This window comes from Vombatus ursinus, unplaced genomic scaffold, assembly GCF_900497805.2.
Source record: "Vombatus ursinus unplaced genomic scaffold, bare-nosed wombat genome assembly UNPS02014802.1, whole genome shotgun sequence".
Taxonomy (NCBI): domain Eukaryota; kingdom Metazoa; phylum Chordata; class Mammalia; order Diprotodontia; family Vombatidae; genus Vombatus; species Vombatus ursinus.
In genome coordinates this window covers 1,276,398-1,302,012 of record NW_020954580.1, presented here as the reverse complement: position 1 = coordinate 1,302,012, position 25,615 = coordinate 1,276,398, and the positions used below count along the sequence as shown (strand labels likewise).

General features: G+C 34.8%; 1 protein-coding gene across 3 annotated transcripts in view; it reads left to right on the top strand.

Moving 5' to 3' along the window:
• ACSL3 (acyl-CoA synthetase long chain family member 3) overlaps nucleotides 1–21,469 on the top strand; it is a 79,183-nt gene extending 57,714 nt beyond the window's left edge. For 2 of the 3 annotated variants that reach the window (XM_027873767.1, XM_027873768.1), the window contains exons 9-15: nucleotides 1,448–1,587; nucleotides 2,645–2,817; nucleotides 5,298–5,372; nucleotides 10,621–10,812; nucleotides 13,515–13,629; nucleotides 15,123–15,280; nucleotides 18,051–21,469. In XM_027873767.1, coding sequence (XP_027729568.1) covers nucleotides 1,448–1,587; nucleotides 2,645–2,817; nucleotides 5,298–5,372; nucleotides 10,621–10,812; nucleotides 13,515–13,629; nucleotides 15,123–15,280; nucleotides 18,051–18,208 — 1,011 coding nt within the window. In that variant the 3' untranslated portion in view covers nucleotides 18,209–21,469. The remainder of the gene's footprint in view (nucleotides 1–1,447; nucleotides 1,588–2,644; nucleotides 2,818–5,297; nucleotides 5,373–10,620; nucleotides 10,813–13,514; nucleotides 13,630–15,122; nucleotides 15,281–18,050) is intronic. The other variant, XM_027873769.1, reaches the window with a different exon arrangement.
• Nucleotides 21,470–25,615: the final 4,146 nt, after the last annotated feature.

Below are 25,615 nucleotides of genomic sequence, written 5' to 3'. Positions count from 1 at the left end.
GACTATTACAAGAAACCTACTAATTATTCTCTTGTCTCAGGTCTACCCTAACACTAATCTTTCCTCCACATTGTTGCTAAAGTGATTTTCCGAAACATAAGTCACACCATGGCACTTTCTTGCTCAGTGAACCTCAGGGGTTTCCTTTCACCTTCAGGATAAAATGTAAACTCTTCCATTTGGTATTTAAAATCCTTGACAGTATCTTCAACCTGCCTTTCCAAACTGAATTTCTTGCTGTTCCTCACATGTGACACTTGGTCCCTCTTCTTTGTGACTTTGAACAGGCTGTCCCCAGGCCCAGAATGGGTTGCTACCTCATTGTCTTAAAATCACTGATTTTCCTTTAAAAAGCATCTCATGTACTTCTACTGTTGGACAATCCCAACCTCTTCTGATCCCACCCCTCTGTTGTTGATGGCCCTGCCTCCCCACCCCCCCCCTCCAAATACCTTGTGTTTATTTTTTGTCTATTTGCATTTACTTATAAAGTATACTTCCTTTCTTCTCAACAGAGCGGAAGTTTCTCCAGGGCAAGAATTGTTTCATTAATGTGTTTGAATCCTCCCTAACACATAATGACAATAACATATAATAAGTAATAAATATTATGACTGTAATAATAAATAAAAAGTATTTGTTAGTTTGATTAGGCACTTAGGATCCAGAAATAAAAAGCAGTCCTTGCCATCAAGGAGCTTTATAATGGGAGGGTGTGGGGGGAGACCACGGTGTACACAGAAAGTGTATTTAACCTTCTTTGCTTCAGTTTCCTCACCTGTAAAATGAGGATATTATTAATACATGCAGAAAGAGTGATGGGCAAATGAGTGCCCAAACAAAGTCTCCAGAAATGTTTAAGGAAGGAGAATAAGAGTTAAGCATGGAAGGCTGTCTGAAGGACATGATACCGCAATTGAACCTGGAGGGAACATAAGGATTGTTCTAAGAGGCAAGAATGGTAAAGTTCAGCATTGGATGGCTAGAACAGAGGCACAGAGATGAAAGAGGAAGTACTATTTGTGAAAAATCGCTGGAAGGCCAGTTTGGTCAGACTGAAAGAGTGTGGGAAGGGAATTAATCTATAATACAATCTATAATGAGGCTGGAAAGGTAGGTTAGGGCCATGGTATTCTAAGCCATATAGACTAGTTGATATTTTATCCTAGAAGTAATATAGGGTGTGACTAGAAATTGTTGAGTAGGGGAATGATGTGGTTTTGCTGGTTACAGAGTTTGTGCAGTGGGGATAATGCGAAAAAGAAAGGTAGATTGGGACCAGATCGTGGAAAACCTAAAATTCTGGGGTAGGCAGTATTGCCACTTGTGGTTTTTGTCCAGTAATTCTATTAACTACCTTAACATTATGAACTTTAATATTACATTGTTAGGAATGCTACTATATTAAAGTTCTGGTATTAAATATGTTCCTTTTTATATCACCTAGGAAATCATGGATCGGATCTACAAAAATGTCATGAATAAAGTGAATGAAATGAGCAGTTTTCAACGCAATCTATTTATTTTTGCCTATAATTACAAAATGGAACAGCTTTCAAAAGGCTATTGCACTCCACTTTGTGACAGGTAGCTTGATTTCCGCCTTTGCTCTTCAGTTTACATTTAGTAACTGCTGAGTTGAGATGTGGACATGAAGTCATATCACTCTTTGAAAAAGTCATTAAAGCAAATCATCTTTAGGTTAAACTGCACTGACAGTAAAATTGGCAGTGGTTTTTCTTCAGTTTGTCAAAGTTGTATCAATTGTATTTTCTGTATTTTCCAACAAACTTAGTTTCTACCAATTGCAGCTGTAATTCCTGTTGCTTTTAGATTTATTCTAACAAGCCTAAATAAAATTCAGATATTTCTCTTATATGGAAAGCAACAGTTGATGAAAAATTATTTAATAAGTATTGCTTTTCACATTTTAATACAGTTTTTATGGATTTATGCTCTAATTTGTAAACATAATGCCCGCTCTGCTTACCTTAGTACAGGCTGTGCACGGCTATGCCTGGGATGAATTGCCTTTTCAGCTGCACCTCTTGTTCCTGTGAAGCTCAGCTCATAAACCAGCCAGTCCCTACATGGGGCATTTTCTGATTCCCTAACAGCTGGTGTTATCTTATGCTTATTTTGTGCAGTTGGTGTGTGTGTGTTTCTCTCTACATTGGAAGGGAAGATAAAGGTTATTCTAAGAGGGATATTGGCAATTTGTCATTTTTGTCTTTGACTCCCCAGCACCTGACACAGTGCTCAGCACATACTTGATGGATTGGATTCCTATAGATTGGAAATATTTTTAAATGATTAAGGTATCTGTGATTTTTTTTGAGGGGAGAGGGAAGTCCAGACCTGTGATTAGTGTGTAAAAATAATACTTAAAAACTGTGTTTCCATACTTTATTTGAGAAGCATTTCTTTGTTCAAAGACAGTTAGACCATATGGTCTTTATGTCATTTGAATGGTAAGAGTTTAAGAGAATAACCTGAAATGGAGCTGATCTGGGCTCTAGACCCAGTTCTACTACTTGAACGAGATCACTCCCTCTGTTGGGCTGCGTGATGGAGAGTGGGGGGAGGAGTATGGAGCAGGGGATAGTACCTTTCAGAACTAAAACTCTGACTCTGTGATTTCTAGGTTTGTTTTCCGGAAAGTTCGAAGCCTGCTGGGTGGAAATATCCGAGTCCTGCTATGTGGAGGTGCTCCGCTTTCTGCAACAACTCAGCGGTTTATGAATATCTGTTTCTGCTGTCCTGTTGGTCAGGGCTATGGACTCACTGAATCAGCCGGGGCTGGAACAATCACTGAAGGTTAGCATTAACCTGAAAAGTAATACCCAGCCATTTTATGACGTGTGCAGAGAGAAAGAGTGGCTTGGAGTTGTTTTGGTTTATTTCTTTTCAACAAACATGAAGTAATTTTAGGAGCAATTGAGGAAAAGGACTGGTAACTCTTGGTACTACCAATATGAATTTAAAAATTTATGTAGCAGCTTCAAGTTTTGTCATCCACCAGTGCATCCAGACACACTTATTGAGTAGAATTATGTAGTTTTAAAAAGTGTTGACATTTTGAAATGATTTTTGAAACAGATAAATCTTGACTGTAAAATTGTTTTTTATTCGCAACATATTTAAATATACTTTATTAGAGAAAAAGTAAAAATAAAATAAAATGTTTACTATTGTGATTTAGTCAGCTATTTTGCAGACTATTTATATAAATAAGCAGGTAGGAGCCTCAAAGAACACAGGATTGGTTTAGGATTCAAAATACAATAAATTTTTTTCAAAAGACTGAATTAAGATAAATTTTATGTTAATTGAAAACTTTAATGGAATTAAATAAATTGTTAATTTTTGAACTTGTCTTTTTTAAACTCCACAAGAATAATATAAAAATTACATTGATTTCCTTTTATACTCTTAACTCATTTTGTTTATATCTTGGCAGTGTTTTGTAAATATGATGAGCAGCATGTTGTCAAATATGTTAATTTCTACATACTGTGGGCCATATGTATTTTTGAATTCCTATCAGTTGAATGAAATACGAGGTTGCATAACAGAGTATCTCATGATCCTAGATGGATTATCCTACCTATCTGTTTTATACACATATATTATTATAGCTAGTATAATGTATATGTGTGTATACATATGTGTGTGTATATATATGTATATATATACACACACACATATGTACACACACAGATACAAATATGATGTCCACTAAATTAAGCGCTAAAAGCTCCAAAGGAAATTATAAGTAATTTTAAAATTATTTCTGTGGAGGTTAAAAAAGATGTTAAATGATTTTTATAGATATAACATAATGATTTAAAATTTTTTTAGGGGGGGGGAATGACAGTGGGTTAAGTGACTTGCCCAGGGTCACACAGCTAGTAAGTGTTATATGTCTGAGGCCGTATTTGAACTCAGGTCCTCCTGAATCTAGGGCCGGGGCTCTATCCACTGTGCCACCTAGCTGCCCCTGATATCGCGCGCGCGCGCGTGTGTGTGTGTGTGTGTATACACACATGTCCCTTAAACATAATAATAACACAAACATCAGCTAGTATTTACATAAATATTACTTGCTATGTGTCAGGCAGGCACTATGCTGGCCACTTTACAATTATTCTCTCATTTGGTCTTCACAACTACCTTGGGATGTATGTATTAATAATACCCTTATTTTACAGGTGAGGAAACTGAAGCAAAGAGAGGTTAAGTGACTTACTCAGAATCACAGCTAGTATCTGAGATTGAATTTGAACTTGGGTCCTTTGATTGCAGGGCCGGTACTCTTGCACTGTGGTGCCATATAGGTGCCAAGTTTGTGTATGTGTGTGACTGTTACAGTCATAAGAGATTTCAGCCTGTGTTTGTAGTGGGAATTTCCTCTTTCAGGTGTTCCTTGTGCCAGTTAAATCACAGATCCAGTTCCTGTCCCATCTCTAGACACACAGACACACACACACCCACACACCATATTGGTCTGAATAGAAGTCACCACAAAAGGTGGCCCACATCCCTGCTTTTGTCTTTTTCCAAGAATGTTAGTTATGAAATACAAAATTTGTATTAATTTTATATTAATATTTATATTAAATATTTATAAATTTTATATTAATTTTAAAAAGGTCAAATTACAAGCTATAGGGGCAGCTCGGTGGTGCAGTAGATAGAGCCCCGGCCCTGGAGTCAGGAGGACCTGAGTTCAAATTTGGCCTCAGACACATGACACTTATTAGCTGTATGACTCTGGGCAAGTCACTTAACCCCGACTACCTTGCAAAAAAAACAAAACAAAACAAAACAAAAAACAAATTACAAGCTATACAGGGTGTCCCAGAAAAATTCTTAGTGCACTTTTAAGCGTTGGTGGCTTAAAATAACTTTTTGAAATTTCATTTGGAACCTTTAATTTAAACATTGATGGCTTAAAACTGCACTAAGACTTTTGGGACACCCTGTATGATAGAAAGAGAAAGACCGACTATTTATTAGAACTTAGGCTGTGCCAAGAACTATAAAGTTGTGTTGTTAATTACTTTGGACATGGCAGTCTACAGGTATCACCAGGGAATTTTCGATTATTTTTGATAACCTCGTGATAGAAGACAGTGAATATACTACCAGCTCATATAAACAAGATCCAAATAGATGAGGGGAAAAATAAGAGGCTATATAAAATGATGATAGTCTCCAACATACTTTAAAAGTTCTCTTAGAAAAGCTGTATATAGGGAATCTTATCTTTTTCAACTTTTTTCTTTTTAATCTAGTTTGGGACTATAATACAGGCAGAGTTGGAGCACCATTAGTTTGCTGTGAAATCAAATTAAAGAACTGGGAAGAAGGTAACAAAAATTTTGTACAGTGGTATATTAGTATGTGATTGGACTTTTAAATTTGAATTTCATTTTCTCACATTTTATAATGGAAAAAAATCTCTTAATGTATACTTATTTTTTTTTCCTGTATGGCAGTGATATTTTGTTAAGGTATAATGATCTCAGTTAATTTTATTTTTGAAGAGCATTTGTTTTTGAAATTTTTATGTTTTCATTTATTATTTGATTACAAATAGCATAATTAAAAATTATGCCAAAATAATTGAGAAATTAAGAGAATAAGAATAGGTAAGACATTCATAAGCTTATTAGTCTGTGTCAGCAGAAACATGACTTTTTAGAATATTGGTATATGATTTAAAGATGTTTTATTATCACTTCAGTATATTGACAGAAAATTATTGATCCATGAGTGCATGATATCATGTATTTACTTTTTGCTGCTCAGATAGAAATTCAAATAATAATTACATTTAATTCTATTAGAAATTAAAATCTTGTATGATGTAGTAGAAGTCATTTCTTTGCTGTTCTGTTTTCTTAGTAAACATTATAAGGCTATTTGGTTGTTACACTAATAAAGTAAATTATATCTCAGTGCCGAAAACATTGCCATGTGCACAGGATGCATATAATAAGTATTTGTTGAAACGTGTTGAATTGAATTGTTTATTCAGTAAGATTAGTAAAATATTTAATATTCTTTTATTCCCAGAGTTCACAAGTTATAAGCAAGGAACAGTTTAAAATGCAATTAATTTTAAACAGTTGATTCATTTATTGCTTCATTTAAAAAATGAAGTTTCTCATGGGAAGCAGAATTTAAACCTTCACATTAGTAGAGTGAGTTTAGGTTTTAGATAATGTTTTCCTCCTAACATTTCAATGAGGATAGGCTATTTGGTGATTCTTTGACCACGGCAACCCATGAAACAAGGAAAAATATAAAATGGCCGTTAGTCCTGAATAGTGACCCGCTTTTGCATCTGTTGTGGTGGTGTCAGGGACAGAAAAGTGGGACAGAGGATGCTAGGCATCACCCGGTTTTTAGACTGTCTTAAATGTGGAATATTGGTGTTGTACATGTAAGAACCTTGTCTCTTGAAATGAATTATATAAATCTTGACATTTTCACTGTGATTGGAATTGGAAGATAAAAGTTGGATGGAAGGATAGAGCCTCGGTTCTTCTTAGTCGGGCAGAAGGAGTTAGTGGAGTTGGTTTTATTGTGCATCAGTGGCAACAGAAAGTCATTTCTTGGGACAATTGATTATCTCACCAGTGCAGTGTTCATGATAAGCATTTGCAAAGAGACCACCAGAAAAATGTTGGCAAGCTGGAATTGCAGCATCTGTTACTGAGTGCAAAGAGGTAGAGAAATTCTATGAAGAACTTGATTAAACCCTCCAGATTATCTCAACATAATATTTTAATACTTGGTGACTTCAATGTAAAGATTGAGTATAAAGAAGGAGAGTGAAAACTGTGTTGGAAAACATGATTTAGAAGTAAGAAAAAGAGAGGCCAATAATAATTGTTGGTTGTATATGGTGTAGAACTCTTGTGCCTCATTAATACTTCAAGAAAGAAGTTAAGCACTGAAGATGAACAACAAATGACACCGTAAAAATTAAGTTGATTACTTTCTGTAAGTCAGGAAACAACTTGTTATAGATAAGAGTGATTTCCAGAACCTTTCTTTATAGTTGAATTTTTATTAAAGCAAAGGAATAGAAAAAAAATAAAGCTCTTACTGGAGCCAAGCACTGCTAACCTCTCGGAATACATACAAATCAAGATGTTCTTTACTCTTAAGCTGCTCACGTTCTAATTAGAGGAGACAACACATTAGGAGGGTTCAACTGAAGGAAGAACAGATGAAAAAGTGCTCCTTAAGATATTCACACTTTGCCCATGGACAGTAAGCTGGCAAGAAACTTGTCAGAAGAGAGTCTTACCACAGAGGTAATGGTGGAAAAAAGATGGGACATGCAACTAAAGTGACTCTAGTCTTCCTTGTTTTTTAAGCAGTTGACGCCAAGCAGTAGCAAATAGTTACAAGAATATATGTGAATACAGACTATCACCATTTCCTTAGGAAGTTTATCTTGTAGAAATCAATTGTCACAACTTGGAAGTCAAATGAGCCTAGTAAATACCTAATTTTAATGTCACAAGGAGAGAGATGGCAGCCAAGAACTGTATTGCTTTAGATTTTGAAAATGTTTGTAAAAAGTTAAGAAGGAGAATGGTGGAAGATTATTAGTAGCATCACCTCATAAAACTAAGTAAGAAATAATTCAAGAAATAACAATACTTTATTTTAAAAGATTGTTTTTCATTAAGGAAAATTGATTCCCCAGTCCCCCGTTGAAATAAAAAAAAAAAGCCAACCCTTTTAATAAATGTAAATAATCAAGACAAAAAAATTCCTGTAATAATTTCATCCAAAAAATATGTGGGTTGCATACTTTATCACCAAAGTACCTTAATAAGATAGCTCCTTCTAAGAGCATTAAGGATTAAATTTGAAGGAGGACCTCAAAGACACAAAAAATTGGGCAGATCTGTTTCTGTAACAAAATCATCAGCAACAGTGCAGTCATCTTATTTGTACTCTTAACATCACAGATAATAGTAAAAAAAAATAAAGATGGGAAGAGTAGCTGGACTGAACCATTCTATATGGAGGAGATTACACTAAAGGTGACAATAGAGAGTATTTGAGGTTACGGTTCTCAAGAGAGTTGGGCGAGAAGGCTGTCAAACTTTTGGAAGGAATAATAGACCTTATTTTCATCAAAAGATGTGATTGAGAAAATGTCAATAGCTACTGACCGTATTTCTACTTTACCATCTCCATAAGTTCTGTTTGAAATGTACATGCATGTACATATATGAATAACGTCCTCAATTTGAAGGTATGGGAATAGAACAGATAGGCTTTCATAAGTTACATTCTAGAGCGAACCATGTCTTTAGTTGTACAATTGACCAAAATGTGGGAAATTCAAAAGATTCCAGTGTTTTATTTTTTTATAGCATTTGATTTGGGAGATCAAAATATTGCTCTATGGGCTCACTTCTGATAGGGTGTATTCCATTCATATGTTAAAATCCTACTGGATTCTTTGGAAAAGATCACTTTATTTAATGCTCTGGTTATTAACATCAAACAAGGCATGGAGTAGAGAGGTGAATGCTTTCTAGAGGTATTTGCCACTGTCACCACTGTCAGATCCAGAGTAGAAGAGGGATTTTTCTATAAATGATGAGGTGCTTCAGAGATTCCTTTTTTGCAGATGATTTATTATTGATTTCATCAAACTCTAGAACATTGCACAGTTTCCTGAGTGAGATCTGTGATCATCCAGAAGTGTTCTGACTATTCATAGAAGAATAAAACCAACTGGATAAAGATTGTCTCTTATCTAGATTCTTATATCCAATTATATGGATAATCCAAAACATTGTTCCACCAGTGCCTGTCTTAGATGGACAGTGAATTGGTCCTAGAATTGAATAGAAGGAGGTTGGGTGGTATTACCTTTGGGTAAGAACAGTAATGTCCTTTGGGTGATTCTGTGTGGCATCTTGAAGTACTAGTTTCCAAATAATTAAAATTGCAGATCACACAAAGAACAGTGAGCAGATGCATGGCAGGCATAATAATGCAACATATTACCAATACGTAGTTACCCAAAGGAAGCAGTGCAAAAGGATGCATCATGAGAGAACTGTATGCTTGTACAAGGAGGCAGGCCAGGAAGAGAGGATGACCACCGGACAGCCCACGTCCTCCATTTATATTCATGCATTGTTAAAAAAGCTCTCACTATGTTGGAAGGGAATCAGACTTTCTGTGGAGAATTTATGGTAGCAAATGAACAATAATTGCAAGGAATGAAAAGGTGTTAATGACTTTTAATCCGTACCATTAGAGAATACCCACAATGAGATCATCGATCCATCAAAGTGCATTCCGTATAATAAAGATGAGAAGTCAATTTGAACAATTTTTAAAAGTTGTTTTTTAAATTAAAATTTAAATTAATTTGAATTAAAAAATTTTTAAGAAAAAATATACTCATGCTTAAAGCTTTGCTTTCTTTTCACTTCTTCCCCCAGCCCACAAGTGCCACTTGGGGGGCACCTTCCTTCCATGCCTTCCCTTTGACCCTTTCCTTGTCATCTTTACTGCATGGGGCAAGCTGATGGGGAAGAATGACAAAGTCTTCTCATGTGGTGTGAATGGCATGGCAGTCAGCAATTTCAGTGCCTTCATAGAGATGGAGGATTGCTAGGCCTTATCAATTGCTATGCTGCTATGTCTTCAGGTCATCTGGGTTCAACCATTTGCCCTGTGGTTTATGCCCTTTGGACCTCTGAGCCTCTGCCATCTGCTCTGTTCCTGCACCCTTAGGACTTCAGGGCCTCTGTCTTCCTTGTGACTAAACTTTCTTATAGTCTTGTCCTCCCCAGATAAAGTATGAGTTCCTCGATAGCAGAGACTGTCTCACTTTATCCCCATTCTTAGTATAGTCTTTGGCACATAGTGTTTAATAAATGTTTTTTCATTAATTTATTCTACCTAGACAAATTCGTTTAACTAGAACACTTAATTCTGGGGTAATTTTCATAACTTTTCAGTGCTCTAAGGTATTTTCTTAGCACTGCTAATATAGTTTATGTCAGCTATTAATGTAATTTATATATTAATGTTATATAATTTACAAACCTTAGTTCTTGTATGTGTGGTAAAAGTAATGATAGAAATGACGAAAAAAAAAGTAATGATAAAAATGGTAATATGTATCCTTATAACATTTTATGAGGTCAGTGATTACTAAACAATGAAATTAGGGAATAAAAAGGAGAAATGTGAGATGTCTAATGTCTAATATTTAACCATTTTATAGAACATAAAAAGTTCCCTTTAGTTCCTGCACAAGTGTGGACTGCCTCTTCCCCTTCCCTCAGGAATGTTAGGAAATGCTAGATTTTCAGACAGTATTATGCACATGCCTAGAATAATAATATTTATCAAATCTATTAGTATTCTTAAGCTAGCTGTCAAATTTTTTTTCTAAATATTCGTAGCATTTTTTCAAGTAGCTGTATATTTCTCTAGAAGTAACCGTGGAAGATAAGAGAGAACTCTTTTGCACTGAAAAGTATAGAAATATACATGTTTTCTTCTTTTGGTACTTAAAAAAATATTCACACAATAAAAAAAATTCTTTCTATTAATTAGGTGGATACTTTAATACAGATAAACCACATCCGAGAGGTGAGATTCTGATTGGTGGCCCGAATGTGACAATGGGCTACTACAAAAATGATGCAAAAACAAATTCCGATTTCTTTGAAGATGAACATGGACAGAGGTGGCTCTGTACAGGAGATATTGGAGAATTTGATCCTGATGGATGTTTAAAGATTATTGGTGAGCCATATGATGTGGGTGTTGGAAGTAAATCCTAATTCCGTGTCCCCCAAAAAATCTTATTTCATTTTTAAGCTGAAGTAGCATAAAAGTGCCCTAATCTTTTTGTGGCATTCTTTAGTCACACAAATTAGAGAATTTATAAGAAATAATTAAAATAAATTTTAATCATTTTAGCCTGTGATGTATGTATGTATGTATGTCCCACTTTCTTAGAATGCCTTATAGACTGCATCTGAATATAGGTTACCCTACCATATATAGATACACACTGAATTTTTCCATAAAAGTATTGTATTCTTTAAGTTCTAGTGAAAGTATCACTAATCTTTTAATTGAAATAAATATTCTATGATTATGGTAATTCTATGATTTTAATTAAAATAAATATTCTGTGATTATTATGATTTATGATTGTATTCACAATTCTTTATTTTCAATACTTTGAATTGTTTTCTCTTACTAAGATTGTGGTTTTTAAGTTAACGTTTAGCTTTTATATTAACCAAATTTGGGGGCAAAATGAAGCCTATATTCAGACTAAGATGATTACTTCTAGTGTGGATATTATGTTCAATACTTGTTATATTGTGGGGTTCCAATAAATGCTATGACAATAATATTCTGGTATTATTGTAGTATTTAGCAGCACATTATTTCTGCCTGTGTAGGCAGCCCTAGTTTGTGTGACCTTTTCTGTTCACTAGATGTTAGACTAGGTTTTGGCTTTATATTTCTGAGGAATCATGTTTGCTTTGTCTTTGGGGAGAGTTCTCACAAATGAGGCAGCTCAACTATTATCATTTACATAGAAGAATAATTCTGGCTGGCTTATCTGTCTCTGGGGTCTCATAGAATCACTAGTATAGAAGTCTTTGGTAGGTCATTTTTACCACTATTTGGCCACAAATCAGTTTAATTCAGTAAACATGAAGTGAGTACGTTCTTTTTACAAGACAGTGTGCATTCGGAGAATTATTTTGGCAACTATATGGAGGAAAAATTGGGGCGGGCAGAGAGAGGAGGTAGTGAGACCACTTACTAGACTATTTCATTAACCTAAGTGAGAGGAAATGAAATCCTGAAATAAACTATTATTACTAGAGAGAAAAGGGGATGGGTACCAGTGATGTTATGGAAGTGGAATCAACAAGCTTGGGCAATTGATGATTTGATATGGAGCACAAGGAGAGGGAATAATCAAAGGTAACTCTGATGTTTTGAGCCCAGATGACTCAGACTATATCAACAAAAATGTGAAAGTTGGAAGGAAGGCTTGGTCCACATTGATCATATTTAACTCTGTTTATGATCTTCTCCTTTTATATTTGGAAAAAGTAACGATTAGGTTATTATCCATCTTTATTTTAGTAAATACAATTTCTCATGTATTCTAATTAGACCCTTCACCATTTAACATAGTTAGTTGGTCATATATAACAATTTTTAAAAAATGTATTGGGCTAATATGTTATTCTATTTTGAATGATTTTCTAGCATACTCATCTGAAGGATACAATTATTTATCTTTGTTAAAAATGTTTCCTTATTAGATGAAATGCTGGCACTAATGGTCTTTGCTTGCATTTGTACTGATAGGTAGCTGTCATCTTTTATGTAATAAGCATATGTTTTATTTTCAATTTGTTTAAGTTATTTTAAAGATCAGTGGGTTTTTTTTTTTGCCTTTATGTCAGCTGGAGATCTTTTCTCATTTATTTCCTGAACTTAGTCAACAAAAGTAGAAAAGTTAGAGGTTAACGTGATTTTGATGCCACTTTATTAAAAAGGCATATAGCCTCACTTTTAATTTATTTATTTCTGTTTGAGTATCTTGCCCTTTATTTTATTAACTTATTTTTTATTAATTATTTTGATTTTCAACAATCATTTCCATAAGCTTTTGAGTTTAAAATTTTTCTTCCCCTTCCTCCCCACCACCCTCCCTACCACCCTTCCCAAGACAGCATGCAATCTGATAATAGACTATACATATACATTCCTGTTAAACATATTTTCCCATTAGTAATGTTGTAAGGAAGAATTAGAACCAATAGAAGGAAGCACAAGAAAGAGGAAACAAAACAGAAAAAAAAAGAGTAAATAGTATGCCTTGGTCTGCGTTCAAACTCCATAGTTCTTTCTTTGGATGTGGAAAGCATTTTCCATCATGACACTTTGGGAGATGTCTTAGATCCTTGCATTTCTGAGAAAGGCTAAGTCTATCAATATTAGTCATCGTACAACATGGCTATTACTGTGTACAACATTCTCCTGATTCTGCTCACTTCACTCAGCTTTAGTCTGTACAAGTCTTTCCAGGTTTTTCTGAAGTCAGCCTGTTCATCATTTCTTATAGCACAATAGTATTCCATTACATTCATATACTACAACTTGTTCAGCCATTCCCCAGTTGATGGGCATCCCCTCAATTTCTTGGCCACCAACAAAAAGAGCTGCTATAAATATTTTTGTACATGTGGGTCCTAGCCTCACTTTTAAAAGTATGTATTTAATATTGCTCTTTAGAGCCTAAGTTCATGATACATGTTTTTTGCTTAGTCTTACTATTACAAGTTTACTTGATAACTAGCTATTTAAGGATGTTCGGTGAGTGTATATATTGAGTAGTTTCATTGTATATGTGTTTTTGTAATTTTCATCTGGGTAATCAATTTTTCATTTTTTTTTTTAAATAACAGATCGTAAAAAGGACCTTGTAAAACTTCAGGCAGGAGAATATGTCTCCCTTGGAAAAGTTGAGGCAGCTTTAAAGAATCTCCCATTAATAGATAACATCTGTGCATATGCAAACAGGTATGGTAAGAAAGTTTAATGCTACTTTGTCTTTTTACATTTTTGTTTTATATGATTATCTTGGACTCTCTTTTCTTTCTCCATACCCTATCTGTCAGTGATCTCATTAGTTTGCATGGGTTCAGTTTTCAACTTTATGCAGATAACTGTTGAATCCAAGTAGACCCTTCATCAATGATTTTTTATTGATTATTCTTAAATACGAAACTAGGACAGGTAAGCTTAAAGTTTTTTTATGATTTTATACTCCAGTTAGGTATGCAAAGCTGCCAACTAAACTATCACTTTGTTCAATAGTTTGGAGTTTTATTTTATTTGGATTGACTCGCCTCAGTGTAAAAGAAGAACTTTTTGACATTCTGATTATCAATATCCAGTGAGGCAATAAAATCAGGAGACAAATACTCACATAAGGAATACACTACTGTTTAACAGAGTGTGAAAGACATTCGCTACAGATGGCAGTGGCTTCCAGATTTTCCTGTTTGTGGACGATATTAGGCTGATTTCATCAAGCTCCAGAATACTAGACTTTTCTTGTACATGTTCATGATTTAAAAAAAAAAAAAAAAGAATCGGTCTAATCTACACAGGATAAATCAAATGGCTGAACAATGTCTGTTGTCCAGAATATTGCATAGAGTTGGATAGACATGCCATTTAGGTTGTTGCATCTCTCTTTGTCTGGCTGTGCATATGAACAGTGTGATAGACCCAGAATTAAATGAAAGGAAGAGAAATCTCTGTTTTGCTTTGGGGAAATTGTTCACTGCTTTTGACGCTTTCAGTGTGCTTCTGAAAGTTTAAAAAAGTTTTATTTGAATACTAGTTTTTTCAGTCATGGATTGCACAATCTCTGTAGAATCGAAATTATTGCTGACATTAAGAGCAATGGAGAGTGTATATAAAGAGACTCTGCAATGTCACTAGAGATGACTTGTGCAAGAAGGGACACCAAGCGTAATATTAAACAAATGTATAATCGGTCATGAAAAAACACCAAAGATAACAGATAAACATCCTGATTTCCTCCACTAAAGTTTCATTGTCCATAAAATGAAGGTGATAATGCCTGCTTTACCCCACGACTTTGGGTTGTGTTGAGACCCAAATGAGAAAGAATATGTGAAATCACTTTGAAAACTATGAAGCACTATACAAATGGAAAGGTGTCTGTGATATTTTTGGTATTAACCAAAGCCATAAATGTCCACATCTGCATTACTACAGCAGTGAATTCTAAAAAGTATTGAAGCAGATATGAAATGCTGTGAAATATTGAACGAATAGATATAATTTTGTTTAGTAATATGCAGTACATTTAAATGTCATATATTTACAAAGCAAGTTAGAGAACTTTTTGGTTTAGGATTTATTAGCTACAGAACTTTGAAAATATCGAGTAAGTGTTCTTAGCCAAGCACTACTAATTCACTGCTGTTTCATCCAAAACCTGTTATTAATGCATGACCTGCTTCCTTTATGTATTTCAGTTATCATTCTTATGTCATTGGATTTGTTGTGCCAAATCAGAAGGAACTAACAGAGTTAGCTCGACAAAAAGAACTTAGAGGGACTTGGGAGGAGATCTGTAACAGTCCTGAAATGGAAAAGGAGGTGCTGAAAGTGCTCTCGGAGTCTGCTGTTTCAGGTGAGTGCTGTGTTAAACTCTTTACAGAATTAATGGAAAGTCTGTTAGAAGAAATAGGAAAAATCAGTGTGGTTCTTCTGATATTACACAATATGTTCTTTTTCAAAACTTAAATTATGTCACTATTCTGCTCAAACAACTTCCATGACTCCCTATTTCTATAAGTTAAAATTCAAACTTCATAGCCAATTATTCAGGACATTATTAGTCACATCCATCAGCTCTTCTTTCTTCCTTTCCCCCTTACATTAAATTTTCTTTTTCTTATCATGAACATAATAAATATCATCAAAACCAAGCACTTCCCCACACAAAGAAGAACATAAAAGACTACATATGAAAATGTGAAAACTGTTTTATGCATAGCAAATGTATATTTCAAATTTAACCTGTTCGAACACTGAGCTGTTTGCCTGTTATGTCTTTCTAACCTATTTTTTTTTTTCTTTTGGATATCTCTATCAAATGCTGTATTTTCACAAATAAATATAGTCAAACAAAACTGAGTCTGAAAATGAATGTCCCATGAATATCTGTAACTTTAGTCCATAAAACTCTTCCAAGAAGTGGGGAGCATGATAATAATTGTGTAATTGTATAATTTTTTCTCCTGGTTTTACTCATTTTATTCCTCATCAATTCATATAAAATAACTCCCAGGTTTCTCTGAAGCCATCCGTTTGGTCATTTCTTACAGCTTAGTAATGTCTCACTCTCCTCTTAATTCTTTGCATTCTGGCTTTTGATTTCATTATTCAACTAAACCTGCTCTGTCTAATTAATGATTTATTAATTGCCAGATCTAATGGCCTTTTCTTAAGTCTCATCCTTCTTGATCTCACAGCAGCCCTTGGTGGTCTTTGCAGACCACCCACTTCTCTTTAGTACTTTCTTCTCTAGGTTTTCATGACACAGCTTTCCTCATCCTCTTCTTATCTATTACTCCTTGTTTTCCTTTGCTGGATCTTCATCCAGGTCATGCTGTGAACTGTGGCTGTCCCCCAGGTCTCTGGCATGGATCCTTTTCTTCATCTATACTATTACGCTTGGTGATCTTATTGTCCCATGTATTCAGTTATGCTGATGATTCTCCAATCTACTTACACAGCCCTGACCTCTCTGTTGACCTCCATTTTTACATCTCTTAAAGCTTATTGAACATTTCCAGCTGGATGTTTTGTAGATATCTTAAATTTATCATGTCTAAAACTGAATCCATTACCCTACCCTTTTCCAAACTTTCCTATTACTTTTTTTTTGTTTTGTTTTGTTTTGTTTTTGTTAGGCAGTGGGGTTAAGTGACTTGCCCAGGGTCACACAGCTAGTAAGTCTTATGTGTCTGAGGCCAGATTTGAACTCAGATTCTCCTGACTCCAAGCCTCTATCCACTGTGCCACCTAGCTGCCCCTTCCCTATTACTCTTGATGTTGTTTTTTTTGTTTTGTTTTGTTTTTTTAATTTTTTTATTTTTAGGCAATTGGGGTTAAGTGACTTGCCCAGGGTCATACAGTTAGTAAGTGTCAAGTGTTTGGTCTGAGACCGGATTTGAACTCAGGTCCTCCTGATTCCAGGACCAGTGCTCTATCCACTGTGCTACCTAGCTGCCCCATCCCTATTACTCTTGAAAGCATCACCATCCTCCCAGTCACTGAGGCTCAAAACCTAGGTGTCATCCTTAACGGTTCACTTCTATCTCCCTGAATCCAATCTGTTACCAAGTCCTGTCAATTTTACCACCTTCACATCTCTCCCATAGGCCTCCTTCTCTTCTCTAAAACTGCTGCCATCCTAGGGTGCAACCTCATCACCTCATGGCTGGACTGTTGCAGCAGTCTACTGGTTGGTCTCCCCACACCAGTACATCCTCTACTCAGCTGTCAAAGTTATCTTCTTAAAGCACTGATCAGACCACATTACCCCTTCTTGTTAATAAACCCCAGAGGTGTCCAATTGCCTCCAGAAACAACAGTGAAATCCTCTAGTGGAGATTTAGAGTTCTTCATAAGCTGACCCCATCTTTCCAGTCTACCATGCCGAGTACTCCGAGATCCAGTGAAACTGTTTACCTCCTTGTTGTGTAAACAAGGCGCTCCCATCTGCCAGCTTTCTGTTCATTTTCCCAGGCTGTCCCCTGTGCTCGGATGCATCCTCATCTGTGCCTCCTGACTTAGTGTCCCACCTTCTGTAGGAAGCTTTTCCCAGTCTCCTTTAATGCTAGTACCTTCTTTCTGTTGATTATCTACTATTTAGCCTGTATATTTCTTGTATGTGCCTAGTTGTTTGCTGTCTTTTACCTTTTTTTGTATCCCCAGTACTCAGCACAGTGCCTGGCACACCCAATAGGTGCTTCATAAACGTTTATTAACTGACATTATATATTCATTTATTTTACGTTTATTCAGCTATTTCTCAATTAATGGTAATATCCACTTTATTTCTGGTTATTTGCTATAACCAAAAGTACAAATATTCTTGTAGCTATATGGATCCTTTCCTTTTTTCTTTTGATTTCTTTGGGGTATATACCTAATAATATTATTGCTGGGTGAAAGGGCCCTCTTCTTTTGAAATTTGTTCCCTTACAATAATATTTATCTCTAACAGAACTTTTCATGATATTTGAGTAACCCGCGAGAGGAAATGGGCTTTGTTAAAAAACATTGTTACTGGTATTAACAATGATTTTTTAAATGGGGGCTAACAGATACACATTGTTAATGGGCATTTTTTATGCTTTTGAATTTTGAAACTTTTTTTTATGTCATGGCAGCAGGTCTGGAAAAATTTGAAATTCCAGTAAAAATTCGTTTGAGCCCAGATCCATGGACCCCCGAAACCGGCCTGGTGACTGATGCCTTCAAACTAAAACGCAAAGAACTTAAAACACATTATCAAGAGGACATTGAGCGAATGTACGGAGGGAAATGATCATTTTCTTTTTGCACCTGTTTGCTACAGTGAGCTCAGATCAAATAGGAAAATACTTGAATTGCATGTCTCAGTCTTTGAGACAAATACCATTCCTCATTTTAAGCCTAAACTGTTATTTCTCATGACATCACCATCTTTAACTGACAGGATTAGTAAAATTTTAAGACAGCAAACTTGTGTCTGTCTCTTCTTTTTTTTTTCACCCCCAATTTACTTCACTCCCTATGACTATATATTTGTCAGTTTGTGGATTTTCCTGAATCATATTGGGGAAGCAATGATTTTAAAACCTCAGATTTTTAAAAATGATTTATATATCCTGTATAATGTTCAGTTTGTAACTTTTTAAAGTTTGGTTGTATAGAGGGATAACTAAGAAATATTAGAAATGGTTACTTTGGGGGGCCTTTTTTACTTACAGTATTTAAAAACAAAAAGGATATTGATGTGAAATTATGTAAATTTCAAATACTTATGAATCAAATCATTGTTGAACAGAAAATCTGATTTGTTGTTGTGTAATTATTGTCTTGTATGCATTTGAGAGAAATAAATATATCCAGGCTTTTATGATTTAAGAGATCAACACCTTGTGAATATGTGCCTGACCGTTTCTTCTTTAAATATTTAATTTTAAAATGGAAAATAATGAAATTTGGTTGTGGCACTGTATATAATGAAACAATACTACAGGTCATTCTTTATTAATTCAGAAGATACTTAACATAGCAAGTGTAATGACAGTAACTCTCCTAAAGGTTTTCCTTCAAGAAAATTTTATTCAAATGTTGAAACTAGGAAGACACTGAAACTGTTAAAGGAAAACAGCTCTAAAGGTTTGACAAGGTATTTTTTAAAGGTGAGAGTTTAAAAAGCCAAACATCTTTTGTCTGCATCAGCCTTAAACACATTCACATTTCTATATTTTGCTACACAAGAATCATTGAAAACTGTTTTATCTCCTAGCTGTAGTCCATATGGCTTATTTCTTGTTGTTAATTTAGGATTATTTTCTTGGATATAAATTTGCACCAGGTTGTATTTATTTTACATGATACATGTTGTTTGGATATTTGACTTAAGTCCTTCTTGTAAAGAAGTCTTCAACTTCCCTGTTTTGCTAATTATAAATGTTTTTATCTTGAAAGTTGTGAATATGATATGAATAAAAATGGGCCATCTGGGATTGAAGAAAGTGTTCTCATTAAGGTTATATGATAATTTAGAAGATATTCTTCTTATTCGCCTTATATATGAGAGAAGTGTCAAGATTTAGTTTGCAGGTTTTTCTGTATCACTAGACATTCACTCTTCTTGAATCCTAAAATGCTGCCTGTCTAATAGGTAAGTCTTTTGAAGTGCTTTGGATTTAGAAAACATTACCTAAAGAATTGGAGAATATGGTATCAAAGGTGATCACACAAATTGAAATGAACACAAATCAATGCTTTTTAATTTTTAGGCACTGTTTTCAGCAACACCTTACATGAAATATTTTGTACCTATTAACATAAAAGCACAGATTGCATCTTGGCTTCTTTAGGTATAAAAATAAAGGCAAAGATATTGGATATTTGGCCCTTGGGTAAGATTTTTGAATGTTGAGAGGACCTAAGACTAAATGGATGTTTGTTGCTTGGTTGGAAGGCTTTGGTTGCATCACAAAGGTATCACACTTGGAGAAATAGATATTTCTTTTTTGGCTTCTTATTATCATGTATTTGCATATTTCTATCTGCCATAGGTGTTTTCTTGATAAAGTTTAGAACAATTACCTGGAAGTGTTTTTTTTTTTTTTTTTACAAGTGAGAAAGGAATTAAAGGGATGAGTACTCTTGAAGAGAAACAGGAAGGCCTTTCTACATCAACATTAATATATGAAGTAGAAAGTCTTGGGATTTTAGGAAAGTGGAGATTAGAAACATTTAAATTACCAAGCTTATAGCTTACATTTAACATGGCACAAGGATTAAGAAGAATAAGAAAATGTAGATTTGCAGCAAATGGAATAAAAAACAACTTATAAAAAGAAACGTAGTTCACATGCTATTTAGAGCCACGGTTTTGGTTTTGGGTTTTGGTTTTTTGACCCCATAGAATAAAATTCCCACAAAGGGAGTAGTTTTCTAATTTGGGATTCTGTTGCACTCCACAATATGCTTTCTTCCAGGAAGAAAGGTAGAGTTTAGGTTACAAAAGATTCACCAATTAGATAATCAAATTAGCATGTATTTCAGAACTGAATTGAAAAGTATTTTTCTTTTTCCTTCCAGAAGCAGCTAATGAGATTTAGCTGTCTTCATTATCTACCTAGTTTCTTATTTGTTGATATGCTTAAAGTTGAACATTTGTTCAGTCCACCAAACCAGAGCCAGATACCTATGACCCACAGTAAAACAAGAATGTTGAGACTAAGTAAATAGAACAACTTGCCATTAGGAAAACTAAATAACTTTAAAATGTTTTATTGTGAGAGATACTAAGTTAATTTGGTGACAAGACGGGTAGGAAAGGAAAGAAATCAGTTATAAAGTGTTTCCTTAGCTTTGGCATTGTTTCTGAAAAAAAAAATACATATTGAACTGTGTTAATGTTAGAAGACTTAGTTTCAAGAGAATAGAGAGGTCTTCTGGAATTAATTGGGAAAATGAGATGTCTGAAGAGTTCTCACAAGTTTGTTGATGCAATAATCTCCACAATTTATAGAAGATAAGATGTGTCCACCAAGGAAGCATTTTTCTGTTAGTAAAATAGTTTGCTGAAACAGTAAGCAGTGCAAAATTGAATCTATGGCATTAAGTGATGTCAATTCTCTACGTAATAATCTTTTTAAAATGTCGACTTGATAACCTCTATAAAATCCCATGGAACTTGTCAATTTTTCCAGTACCTGCCAGCAAGAATAGGGCAGCCTGGCATACTTTTTCGTATTTGCTGCAGAAATTCACAAACTTATAAACATTTTTGTATTTGAACTCTTAGAGACCCTGTGATGCAACTTTTTTTTAAAGCTGTGATGTGTGTTCATTTTCTTGGGCCTGTAAGAAAGTTGTACACATCTGTGTTTTATATAAAGTGGTCCACTTTTAAACAGTGTACATATTGGACCATGCTAAAAATGTAACTGAATGACCAGTTGTATATTGTAATTGGTTATTTAATGTAAACTCATTTTCAATGTATTCTTGGTTGTCGCTCTTACCTGCCTGAAAAAAGTGTATATCAAAGAGTTATGTTGTATGGATTATTTATTTGTAATTGGACAAGTTTCAAGAATAAAGAAATGTAAAATATGTTTCTCAAGTTAAACCCTGCATTTTTTACTTTATTGGGTGCTTCTATATTATCTTAAAAAGACTTTTCCTGACAACTAACGCTTTAGAATACATCCTTGAATATTATTACTTAGAAGCTCTTAACTTTCCTATTGTTTACTGTTCCTCCTCTTTTTTCACAAGTATTCCCTTTGAATGAAAATTATATTCCTTTTATCATTTTAAAAGTATTCTGTGTTGTAAGTCCTATAATGTTTTACATTCTAACCATTTAATTCTTTCTCTTAATGCTGCTTCTTCCATTTTTTCCTTATGTGCATCTCATTTTGTTTAGAGTCTCAAAAAGCAGTACTTAAGTAAGAACATTTTCAAATGAGTGCTGGTTACTAGTCTTGTACACTTACAGTCTTGTTTAAAGAGATTAGACATGACATTACTAAAATTTGAAATACTGGTACTGAGATTTGTGCTACTTAGACCGTTTGTTTAGAGCATGATCTTTTTGTATGTAACTGAAATAAAGCTTTGGGGTGGGGGTCAGTCTTTGGAAGACCATGGCTATGACAGTATTTGAATACAAAACATTTATCTTTGGACAACAGTTGACATTGAAAACTGGTATTAGGATTTTCCTGACAGCACCATTTAGCTTATTAATTAGACTAATTGATCTTTGTATAGACAAAATGAGATGGAGAAGGTTGGTTATGTAAACATAATCCTAACAGTTGACAAATACACTTGTATTTAGTAGCATCGAATTACATAACAAAGGCTAATTTCTTTTTCTTCCTGATAGATGATTGTACACTAAGAGCTAGGTGTGACTTTACAAGTCATTCATTCATACACCTAGATGAAGAACCAGAGATTGACAGCTTGCCTGTTGTCACAAGGTAGTAAATAAGAGTTAGAATTTGAACCCCCTCTAGCATATTTTTCAAATATTTTAACATTCCTTTTTAAAATTTTTGAGTTCCAGATTCTCTCACTTCAGTCACACCTCTCCTCCCATTGAGAAGGCAAGCAGTTTGATACAGGTTATACGGGTGCAGTTATACAAAACATTTCCATGTTGTTCCTGTCAGTGAGTTAGGGGACTGTCTACCCCACGCATGTGAAGACTTCCCCCAGTGTGATGGGTAGATGAGAACAATTTGTTCCAGTGGCAATGAAGGCAGCTGAAGCAGGCACTGTGGAGTGGTTAGAGCTTGGTATTTCCCTATTAATCATGTTATGAAAGAAAGCCCCTCCAAAACAGAAGTCCAAACATTCTTAGATTTTGACTTTTTAAAAATACAATTTTATTTTTAATTGCAAATTCTCCACTCGTGAAGACAAGAAAAATAAAACCTGTTACAAATATATAGTCATGCAAAATAAAATTTTCCATTAGCCATGTTCTCTACACTGTGCCCCCCCCCCCCCAAAAAAAAGGCAGGGAAAAGAAAGAAAGAGATGAAAATGTTTTAATCTGCACAGTTTATGCTTAACCTCTTCTGAAGTCCATCTCTTCATTATCTGTTTCATGGTGAGTCCCTGGAATTGTAGTTGGTCATTGTGTTCATCAGAATTATTAAGAAGTTGACTATAATACTGTATAAATTACTATATTGATTTCCTGGTTCTGCTCACTTCACTCTGCATCAGTTCCTATGAATCTTCCCAGGTTTCTCTAAACCATTCCCTTTATCATTGTTTACAGTACAACAATATTCCATCACATTCACCTGCCATCACTGACTGGTTCAGCCCTTCTCCAATTGATGGGCATCCCCTCAATTCCCCATTTTGGGGAGGGGGCTAGGCAATGGGGTTGACTTGCCCAGGGGCACACAGCTAGTAAGTGTCAAGTGTCTGAGGCCAGATTTGAATTCGGGTCCTCCTGACTCCAGGGCCAGTGCTCTATCCACTGCACCACCTAGCTGCCCCATAACAGCTTTTTTTTTTTTAGGCAGTTGGGGTTAAGTGACTTGCCCAGGGTCACACAGCTTCAATTCCCCATTCTTGGCCACCACTAAAAGAGTCACTGTAAATATTTTTGTACCAGTGGGCCATTTTCTTCTTTCCTTCTCTAACGCTGAATCCAGCTCTTTCCATGATTCCAGTGTTCTTTTTACATTTACACCAAAGGGGCAGCTAGGTGGTGTAATGGATAGAGCACCAGTGTTGGAGTCAGGAGTACCTGAGTTCAAATTTGGCCTTAGACACATAACACTTACTAGCTGAGTGGTTCTGGGCAAGTCACTTAACCACAATTGCCCCCCCCCCCCCCCAAAAAAGTTTCCATTTATGGAAATTTTGTTTCTTTTCTGAATTGTTACTAGTTTTTTTTTTAAAAAGTAGTTGCTGAATTTTACTTTCACATTGTAATTGACCATTGATCATAATTCTGTTGAATAATGAACTTTTTTTTTTTTTGGCTATTTTAAGATTTTAAGGTCTACCTTTCTCATGCTTTGGGCTTTTCTATTTCAATATCCTCTTGCAAACCATCAGAGTTATATTCTTTGAAAGTGGAAGCTGGGGCTACTTGACCTAGACCATGGCTCTTGGCATTTCAAGTGAGGTCATGAAGACTACAATTTATCTCTGTTCCCTTCCTATGCTCCAAAATTTGGTTAGGGTCACCTAACTTCTGTATGGAGACGCTCTAACTGGTCTCAATTGCTTGGGGCCAAGGCATGTCGTTTTTATCCATACAATTATTTCATGGAATGTCTTTTTGAGACTCCCCTATCCCCAACTCAGGAAACTTAATTTCTCCGTAATGTGTATGTGTTTATTTTGGGGACTAGAAGTTATTTAATAATGACAGTTGATTGATTAGAGTAATGTTTTTAGTCACACATAAAAACTTGGAGAAGGGTTAGCTAAGTGACAAAGTGGACAGAGTGCTGGATCTGTAGTCCGGAAGACTCATCTTCCTGAGTTCAAATCCTACCTCAAACACTAGCTGTGTGACCCTGGGCAACTCACTTTTCCCTGTTTGCCTCAGTTTCTTCATCTGTAAAATGAGCTGGAGAAGGAAATGGCAAACCACTCCAATATCTTAGCCAAGAAAACTCTAATTGGGGTCATGAGTTAGACCTGACTGAACAACAATACTTGAAGGTTTATCTCTATGCACTATTCATTGAGCAAAATCCAACATGTATTTTTAAAAAATGTTTTTATTGGTGTTTTTTAAATCATCATACTATCCCTACTATCCCTCTTCTTGCCCATCCTGAGAGCCTTCCCACATGACAAGTATTTTTTAAAGACAAAAAAAAAATCAACACAACTGATCAATAAATTGAAAAAGACTGAAATTATGTGTGATTTTTTTCCCCATTACATCGTTGTAGTTATACTGTGTATTGTTTTCTTGGTTTTGCTTACTTCAGTCTAATAGTTTATGTAGAACTTAACATGTTTTTCTATATTTCTCACATAATGTAATTTTTTTTACAGCACAATAGTATTCTGTTACATTTCATGTACCACAATTTATTTAGTCATTCTCTGATAGATGGGCATCAATTTTTTTTGCATAATTTTTTTTAAACCAATCCTTTGCTAACACTAAGTGCTGCTGTAAATATTTTGGTGTATATGAAAACTTTCTTTTGGTGTATATGAGAACTTTCTTTTTATTAGTGACTTCCATGGGCTATAAGCCCAGTAATGGAGTCTCTGGTTCAAAGAGTATGGACATATTTAGTCACTTTATTTACATTAATTCCAACAAATTATTTTCCAAAATGGTTGTACCATTTTACAACTCCACCAACAATGTATTAATATGCCTATTGTTCCACAACCACTCAAACACTGATATTATCATTTTTTGTCATCTTTGCCAATTTTCAGGGTGTGAGGTGAAACTTGGATTTGATGTGCATTTCTCATTACTAGTGGTTTGGAGCATTCTTTTGTGTGCTTATGAATTCTTTGCATTTCTTCTTTTGAAAACTATTTGTTCATCTACTTTGATCACCAATCTATTGGGTAATGGCTAATACATATATATATATATATTATATAATTAGGTATGTGTATTTAGAATATATTGTGGAATATATTAAAATGTCAATTTCTGCCAGACCATTTTCTAGTTTTCCCAGAAGGTTTTTTAAAAAATTAA